Source organism: Nematolebias whitei, chromosome 9 (genome assembly GCF_014905685.2).
Source record: "Nematolebias whitei isolate Nwh7 chromosome 9, NemWhi1, whole genome shotgun sequence".
In the NCBI taxonomy this organism is placed as follows: Eukaryota; Metazoa; Chordata; class Actinopteri; order Cyprinodontiformes; family Rivulidae; genus Nematolebias; species Nematolebias whitei.
The window spans coordinates 37,156,443-37,166,454 of record NC_056506.1 but is presented as its reverse complement, the minus strand read 5'-3'; the positions used below and the strand labels follow the sequence as shown (position 1 = coordinate 37,166,454).

Here is a 10,012-nt window from a genome sequence, read left to right as displayed (position 1 = left end):
ATATACATATACATATATATAAATTGGGCCTAAACCAAGATTAAAGTCAGCGCTCACTTAGAATTTCAGAAGAAATCTTGGCCAGATTATGATATCTGACTCAAACTTAAACGACTAAATAAATAAACTACAGTTAAAAACTGTTTCAATGATCCTAAAAGATACACAGAAAGAAAATGTTTCTGCCCAGACAAGAAACATAAAAACCTTGTTTGAGCTTTCATTTTTAGTTTGGTCATTATTTACATGACTTTGACTTAGTTGTAAGAAAATCAGGTTACCGTAACTTTCGGTCTATAAGCCGCTACTGTTTTCACAGGCTTTCAAGGGATTCAAGGAGTCAGGGTTCTTTATTGTCATTCACATCACATATAGTACATAAGGTGGAACGAAATTATGTACACAGGGTCCCAGTTACATCCAACAAAAATACAAATTGTAAAGAAAAACAGTAGTAAGAGCCAAGACATGAACTACGAAATATGATAAACGAAACCCTGCGGCTTATAAAATGATGCAGCTAATTCATGAATTTTTATTTTTTTTTGATGGGCTAACGAGCTTTCTGCTGCCAAAAAAAATCTAACTTTGTTACATTTACTAACAAAACGCCATGGTTTCTTCATTTTATTAAGGATGTGGAACTATATGTAAAATTAATAACGAGACTACCAACAAAAAGGCCCCTAGGACAATTTCTATCTGTAAGTCTTTGCAAATATTAATTTAATTAACACCCCTGGTTGTTTGTTCATATAAGTGTTGTGTTCTTCTGTATATTCCATTCATTTGTTGTATACTTGTCATTTGCTTGAATAAAGATTTATATATTAAAAAAACAAACAAACAAACAAAAAAAAAAATGCAGTTCTGCCAAAACAAAACAAAAAAAATTAGCTTAGTTACACCCAGGTGCTCACATAGCTAACCAATACACATTTCTCGGGGGGGGGGGGGGGGTCCTCGTGACTCAGTGAGACTACCTGTATAAATAAAGGTAAAAAAATCTGACCAATTAAATTACCAAATGGGTCACAATCAAATCAATAAAACTGGGAGGAGAAGCCAATGAAATGGGGAGGGGGCCTCCACGGCATGTGCAGAACAACTTTTGCACCATGGAGCACAAGCTTGCAGCAGGAGGAATGTGAAGATAGTGATCAATGTCTTCCTGGTAGGCTACTGTATTTCTTTCAACAACAAGAGAGAGACTGAGGACATGCGTGATTAAGATTTTCTGAGGCTGTTCAATTCTGACACTGAAGAAGATGACTTTAGTGGTTTTAGTGCATAGGAGGAAGATGAATATAGTGCTCAGTACCTTTTGGTAAAAAAAAAAATAAAGTCCTATGTGTTGTCATTATTGTATATTCCCATACAACGGCGAAATTGGTTCTCTGCATTTAACGTGTCACATCTGAGATACACCCAGGTGGAGAAGTAAGCTAATATATTTGTTAAAAGCATTGTTCGGGAAAAAAAAAATTACTGTACGTGTTTGTGTATGTTACGGTACGTATTTAATTAAAAGTTTTAAAAATCTTTTTGTGTAAATATCTCATGTTACAACATCAACACCTTATACACAAGCGTGGCTTATATATGTACAATTAAAAAAAATAATAATAATTTGTGTGTGTGGCTTAAATTCCGGCGTGCTCTATAGTCTGGAAATTACGGTAATCAAATTTACAGATTGCACCAAAAACAAAAAAACTTAAAGCACATTATTTTCTTTTTTAATCCATACACTGATTTCAGTGATAACGCCGATAATATAATTATATTTCTGGTCAAATATTTTGCTCATTAATAATAAATCATCTTTGACCTCTATATGTCCCTGTTGAGGGGAGGTCAAAACAGAGCGAAGTGCCTGAATATTCAACATTTCTAAAACTCTCTGCTCACTCACATGAACAGAATACAGGAAATGTTCTTTAAAGTACTGTACAATGGTCCTTCCAACTACGTATATATTGTTTTTATACTTAATTAAATCAAAACTCATTCTTAAAGTTCATAATTATTGTAGATGCATTTTAAATTTGTGTTAAATGAGCAGCACAAACTTTTTACGATTTGTCACTGCAAGAACAAGTTCTATGTGAAAGACAAGACCATATTAGTATCAGTAAAATGTAGAATAACTTGGTTTTCGCCGTTTTTAAATCAGCTTAGTCAAGTTTCACTGAAATATTCATAAATTTAGGTCAAAGGTTGTCCAACGTGTCGCAAGATAAAACTGAAGGAATTTCAAAAAGTGACTTTCAGGCAAAAATAAGCAACTCTTCAGTGGAAAAGAAGTCAGGCCAGAAAATCTGTTGCAATGGGGTATTTTGTTTTATGATCACGTTTTATTGTTACTTTGAGCTTAAAAGTTCAGATAAAAGTAAAGCTGTAAACAAATCAAAACCTTTACACTCTCAAGTCAAGTACGACGACTTAAAATGATAGTAAAGTAAATTTATTTGGATACTTTCCAATACTAATGTGTTCGTGTGATGCTTCGAGAGGATTAATGCATTTTTTATGCAACGAAAATAGATTTGTTTTGTTTTCTTAAAAATCAGATTCATCATTATTTTATCCATCCTTAAAAAGTCATTATTTTTGTATCTTTACCATACTTTTCTTTCTAATTAATATGAACTTTTTTTTAAATTAAAACAAAGACTCATTGAAGGAATGCATATGGCTGACCACCTTGCATGCCAAAGATTTATTTATTAACCTTTATTTAACCAGGTAAATCCCTCTGAGATCACTGATCTCTTTTGTAAGTGAGGCTTGAAAGCTGTGTAACGCCACTATGGGAGGAAACCACCTGAGTACAATAGTCCCTCGCTACTTGGCGATTCGTTGATCGTGGACTTGCTTTATCGTGGTTTTTCAAAATAAGATTGGACATGACACACAATTGGCTGACTGATGGATGAACTGCATGATCGGCAGGGAATTTTTATTTAAAATAAATTATTTTGAATTATTTAGCACCTGCTGCACATTTGTGCAGCCCAGAACTGCAGAAAAAGCTTCCTCCTGCAGCTTTGTGCAGCCCATACTCCTGCAGGATAAACTTCCTGCTGCAGCTGATCAGCTGTTCAGCTTGCAGAGCGGAGAAGTGGGCGTGGCCAAGAGCGCTTCCAGGTAGCAAAGAGCAGAGGAGGCAGGGAGCTGAAATCATGACATTCTGTGCTTTTTTAAAGCATTTAGTTTACAAACATTGTTTAGAATATTGCAAAAGGGTGGGAAGGGTTTAAAATGCCTACATATATTTAAATAATAAAATAAACTACTACTTACTACTTGTACTACTATTCCTACTTGTGGTTTTTCACTTATCACGGGTCTTCAGGGTACAGATCTCCTGTATTAAATGAGGGACTACTGTATGTGGAGAAAACCCCTGCAAACACCAGGAGAACATGAACACTTCACAAACCATGGATTAAACGCAGCACTTTCTTATTGTGAGGCAACAGTGCTAACCACTAAACCGCCGTGCTGCCAATTTAGTGTTTGTACCTTTTACCAAAATGTATACAATCTGTTAGCAGTCAGAGGATGCATTGAGAATGGCTTTCAGCTACTAACACCAAACGTTAGCTTAATATTTGAAAAACGAACAGAGTTATAGCCCTACTGTATTTGTGTTCCCTAAATTGGATTAGCTGTGATGTTCATATTGAAAAGTTAACCAGTTTCAGATCTCCAGCAGATGAATTTCTTAGAATTTTAATAAAATCCATCTACTAATTCATGAGATATTTTGCTAACGGACAGATCAAGTTGACTCCATAATGCCAAAGTTTTGAGCTAAAAGCTTGTGTGAACTGTTAGTGCTTGAAATATGTGCTGAGATTTATTCTAACTACTACCACAACAACTTTTAGCTCAGTTTCTTTAAAAACACATGAACGCCATATTTATATCCGCTAATGTAATTTAGCTCTGGTGGCCATCTTGAATCACGTTGACTCCAAAGTTGGAGATGTACATCCAATGACTACTATAAGAGTTTCAATCAAATTTGTCCACGAGATATTTTATTTGCAAACAAATGCACATATGCAATTACATCACTGTCTACCAACATGAAAGACAGACAACGTTAAGGTTATCTACATGAAAACTGGAATGGTTCAGAAGAATGTGCAGACTAGCTGGAGGTTTCCAGAGTTGTTTAATTACTGTATACATTCAGGGGGGGGGGGGGACATGGGGGGGAAGGGGTGTGATGGAGTGTGTGTCTTCTGCAACTAGAACATGATGCAAGAGGTACAATGTGGAAACTGCTGACTTATCTTTACAGCACACTGAGAATTGTAAATGAGTCGCCCTGTGTGGAGCCCAAACATCACCCTGTTCTAAATTCTGCTCTAAGATTCACATCAAAGCACGCTCAGATGTGACAGAACTGCACCAGTAAAGACAAACTGCGATCACAAGCCAGATTTCACTGACCGGGACTGATGGACACTTAACTCTGAGACAGACGAATGCCACTGAGGGAAAGCCTTAAAGATTACTACAGAACTGAATCAGCACCTTTGAGCCCAAGTCTCAACAGAAAGGGCTCGAGATGCGCTCTGCTGCAGACGTGGGATAAAAATAAAAATAAAACACCTATGCTCAAGGTCAAAAACACAAAGAAGCAAACTGATACAAGGAGCCTGAACACAAAAGTCATGACTCACTATTAATGAGTCATATTGAAGCTGAATCCTAACATTTGATGTAATTTGCGAGTGCGTTTGGATGGAAGACGGCAGAAAAATGTCCCACAATATCTGCTGCCCTGCCGAGCAGCTGACTGGTGAGTGTCGTTAGGAGCAATCGAGCAAATACTTCCTTTCATTATGTTTTCCGTGATGCCTTCGAATGCATCGCTAAACAAATTCAAGAGGGGTTTCATGAACCCTGAGACGGCCTCTCCAGCCGCTGGACCAGAACATCACCGAGCCTTTATGGGAATTTGCGGGGCGCAGAAAGTCGAGTGCATTTTCATCTGCCATCATTGCTCAGAGAAATGGACGCGTTTTATCTCGACGCAGGTTAAATATTTGAAAGCAAACAGATCGCTCAAACAAGTGGCACCTCTCTACAAGCAAAGCAGGACCCTATTCTCTGTTGAAATAATTCCTGTTTAATATTCATATTAAACAGGAACTGACAATCATAGAATTTTTTTTTTATCATGTCAACTGATTTTTATTACTCGCTGAATAGTTAGTTCCAGTTTGTTTTTATGTGTACCGTTAACAGAATATCTCATAAACCACTGCAGATTTTAATTAACTTTTCAGAAAAACATCATTGGATATACATCCACAAGGATTAGCTTTTGGAGACAGTCTAAGTTCAGATGGCCATCATAGTCAAATGATCTTACAAAACACATAAATGGCAACAGCTCAGCCAGTTTTTTCATAAACAGAGCTGAAATTTGGTGTGGTGGTAGCTGAGAATCCTCTACAATGCATATTTTGAGAGCAACGCATTCCATAACATCTATATTTGTAATTGTTGCATTATCTGTTGGAGTCAACCTTGTTTGTCTGTTAGCAAAATATCTTATGAACCACTAGACTGCTTTTATTGAAACTCTCAGAGTCTAATTCCTAGATGTGCAAAGATAACTGATCAACTTTTGGAATCAATCCAATTCAATATGGCTGCCACAGCTAATCCAGTTGAGCATACACAAAAATTGGTATAACTCAGTGAATTTTACAGATATTGAACTAAAGTTTGGAGTGGTAGTAGTTGACAGTGATTCTCAACACATAGTCGAAGCATTAACAGATCGTGCAAGATCAAACAAGAAAATGTAACATTGCATGAGGCTGTGGGTGACATGCATTCCTTTAAAGCAGCGGTGTCAAACTCACATACATAAGGGGGCCAAAATTAAAACATTTTTTGAACTAAGGACCAGTTTTAGAATCTACAGTAATGCATGTTAAATAGATAACCAACATCTTTTCTTGGTTGCAGGTTCCTCAATAAGAGTTTGATTGGTCTTAGTCGTCACTCTCTGTTGCACTTTTGACATCATAATCAAATATTACTAAAAAAATTCAAGTGATAAAAGTGTTTTATGTTTAACATATCATCTTGAGGGCCAGATAAGATGTGGCCCTTGAGTTTGGCACATGTGCTTTAAAGGAATGCAATACAATATTTTACCCTGTTTTCTATTTTTTCACCTCTTACAATCTTTAGGTATTCTAGTAGAACAGCACCATAATCAATCAAATAAGATTATTGATTTCCAGCTCAAAAAAAAACCAGAATAACATCAATTAATTTAGATGAATATAAAGATGTAAAACAAAGTAAAAGCACAACGTTAAAACAAAGGCCACTCCTTTTTATTCAGCGAGTCCCAGTGAAACGATGAGGTTCTGTGCAGAAATCCTCACATCCTTCATCCACCCAGCCTCCTCCTGCGCCTCACTAAACGCCAAGGCCGCAGTGAGAAATACATTTCCAAATGTTGAGGCTGTCCTGGCTGTGAGTCATCAGTGTTATGTTCCGTGTTAGTCCACTCCAATTAAACGGGGCTCCATTATTCCTCCCCAGACACTCACAACCACTGTCATGGCCACATGATAATTACAAATCCTCCTATTTTTGCTGCCACATTCAGGTCGCAAGGAGAGACGACACAAAAGCTGTTTACATCCTTCTTTTTCTGAGAATTAATATTTTTTTTCTAAGCCTGCACAAACCGCAACAAAGCACACTCCAAATGTGGTGTTAAATGTGTCCCAATGAGACCATTTCTCGCTGAGATTCTGTTTGAGCCCTGGTCACTGATAGGCCTTATTAGCATTTTTTGTATTTGATACCCCTGCTGAGTGTCATGGCTCATCTTCAAACACAAATATGCAAAGCATTTTTCCACATCAGCTGAGAACTGCTGCAAACGTATTCATAAAAAAATAAAATAAACAAAATTACAGTGTATTTCCTGCACTGGGGTGTCATTATCTTGTAATGTATGGTGACTGTGTAATGTTAGCTTGGTGAGGTTGTGCGTTGCTCAGTTGGATTGCTGTTGTTACCATCTCAGACTTGGAGATGAGTGTGAAGACACATTATATGATACTACACTGACACATCTGCAAAGGTAAAATTGGGCAATCAACAAAATTGTAAGAAGCTTTGTTGACAGCAGGCCCAAACCCATGCAGGTTTAAAGGTGGGACTGAGAGCTGCTGATGTTTTTTACAAAGTACTTGTACTCACATTGTACTTGGTGAGACTAGAAATGTTGCTCGCTATCGCCTGAAGCCAGTCCAAGCAATCGTCCGCTGTGGAAAACTGCACGACGCCGCTGCAAACTCCGTCCACAGCTATGACCTGGAAAGCATTTTTCCTGAAAGATTTTTAAAAATCTAAAATAAATAGACACGCCACAAGACGATGCACATGTGTTTGTGTTTTTCAGCCTTTCAGCAAGTCAATAAAGTCTGGTTTAAAAGTGCATAATAGCAATTGTCATATTTGTCATATGCCAATTAACACAAGGTCAACAACGCAATGAAATGTTCAGGATGAGAAGAACTAATTAAACTTGCTTAAAAAAAGAAAAAGAAAGAAAAAAGCATGCTATAAGGGTGCAAAATAAAGTACCAAAAAGTGAAAAAGAAATATAATATTTACAAGGTCCAAAGGAAATATAGTAAACAACATGGTAGAATATAACAGTGCAAGTAGGATGAATTCGTATTTCACAGGATGTGATGCAATATAATGTAATATGATGCAACATGTTACGTTTTATAGCCATTTTTGTGTTTGCTAAAATTAATTAGCTGTGGCCATCTCAAATTAAAACAATGTCAAAAGTTAGAGTGACAATATGCTTCCCATGATTACTTTTTGCTTGTTTTATTACACTTTGTCTATTGGGTCATGAGATATTTTGTTACAAGACAGAAAGGATTAACTTCTCAACCAATTTGTTAGCACTCAAGGTACATGTTGGGGGTTATGCTCTGATACTACCACACCAAATACTAGCTCTATATCAGTAAAATAGGCTGAGTTATAGTATTTTTTGTTTTTCCTAATTTCAGTTGGTTGTGGTAGACATCTTGGATTGTGTTGGATCTAAATGTTAATTAGCTGTAGATGTAGAATGCATGATTACTTTCTGAGTTTCATTAAAATCCATCCAGTGCTACACAAGATATTGCACTCATGTCTACTTTTATTGTTCGATTTAGATCTGCGGTTTTGTTTCTTGTATACAGATTTTATTTCAGCTTTGATTTAAAGTGTAATTCTTGTTTTGTGATTTGTACATCTGTGGGTTAGAATAAAGTTGGAACTGAAGGCTGTAGCTCTTCTTTAAACATATTTGAGGGAAATATTCCCAAGAGATCCAATAATTTTGCCTTTTTATGATTTTTCAGCTTTTTTAACTTTAATTAACAGATTATTTAATAAAGTCAAAGTGAAAACAGGATTTCATGATAAAGCCGACACCATTAATTGATTTTTATTCTTCACCGAAAAAAACTTTATTTTTTATACATAAAATGTTTTTAGAAAAAACTTTCCACCCTCCGTCCCGGTCCTTCCGCCTGCCAGGGCTCGGGGTCCGGCCTCGCGTGTTTCAACGGGTCGTGTGATCCTCCGCGGTGACTAGCTAGCTCAAATTATGTCGTCGGTCACCAAACACAAAAAACGCCAGGACTTCAGCGTTAAACACGGCGTTGTCATTATTGTTTTTAAAATCTTAAAAATAGATCCAACCGCTGCTCCGAGTTCCGTGAAATTGTAAATGGTGGATCGGTGAAGTTTCTGAGAGGGATCCAGTGACTCCTCCCCCTGACCAATCAGTGACCGACAGTGTTCTGACGTCACGTTTATGTCCAGACTCAGCTCGAACGGTCCCACTAGAGAAGCAGGGACAATAAAAGGGTCGCATCAGCCTCGAGTCCGCTAAAAAGTACTGGTGGAATAGGGATCTTTCCATGGCGGGTTGAGCAGAGTTGGGTGTGAGTAATAATGGAAGAAAAGGGGCATATTATGGCCGTCTTGCCTGTGGTGACAGGCATTATTAAATAGGTTGGAAAAGTAAGATTAAACTTCTCTTAAAATGCAACACAACTGAAGTTTCTGCACAACTTCAATAGTCTCATTTCTTCTTTAAAACACTAGGCCAAGAACATGTTCCCTCCAGTGAATATTGTGTTGTTAGAAACAGATTCAAACATTTTAATTAGTGCCTCAGTGGTTCTTTGAAAAATTACACCACATTAGCAGAAGTTAAAGTTTCTGGAGAAGTGTGTTTGGCAGCATGCCTCACTCAGTTGTGGTGGAAGAGGCAGAGACGCTATTTATCACCATTTGTCGGTGCAGTAAATGATGCACTCAGTCACAGTTCATGAAGAAAGTAGAAAAAAACAAAACGTGAAGGTCACAGGCGGGCAGGTGCAGGTGAAAACCTGCTTTATCAAATAAAGGAAAACGAACTAGACAAACACGTGTAATCCAGAAGGCCGAGCATAAAGGGAGCTAAGCTTAAAGCGAAACTGACAAGCTGAGCACAACCTGGAGGAACACACAGCAGATCTGGCTGTGATACCAAAAGGGATCTAAATATACTGAGACAAGGGAATAAAGCCCAGGCAGGTGATTAACTAATTAGGACCAGGTGTGTGGAGGAAGCTGGGCCTAACTGACTAAAGGACAGGCTTTTCAAAATAAAACAGGAAGTAACGTTGGCCAGAAACTCACACTTAACCAGGTAAGATTACCTAAACCAAACTAAATACTAGCATCCAGTGCTTAATTTGTAAATCAAAGAATGCTGGAATGCAAAAAGCAGGGGGGGGGGGGGTCTATTCTTTTTTGAATAAAAATTTTGAATAAAGTAGATGTCATTTCCTGCATTCAGTTGTATTTTAATGTGTTGTTAAACATACGTTTACGCTTTGCTTCTCTCAAGCACCCCCCCCCCCCCCCCCCCCCCCCCCCCCCCCCCCCCCCC

At 37.6% G+C, this 10,012-nt stretch overlaps 1 protein-coding gene across 1 annotated transcript in view; it reads right to left on the bottom strand.

Annotated features, from left to right (window-relative positions):
- sntg1 (syntrophin, gamma 1) overlaps positions 1–10,012 on the bottom strand; it is a 59,698-nt gene that overhangs the window by 19,221 nt on the left and 30,465 nt on the right. Inside the window, 1 exon segment of the mRNA XM_037681757.1 lies at positions 7,248–7,387. Within this exon segment, the coding sequence (XP_037537685.1) occupies positions 7,248–7,387 (140 nt within the window).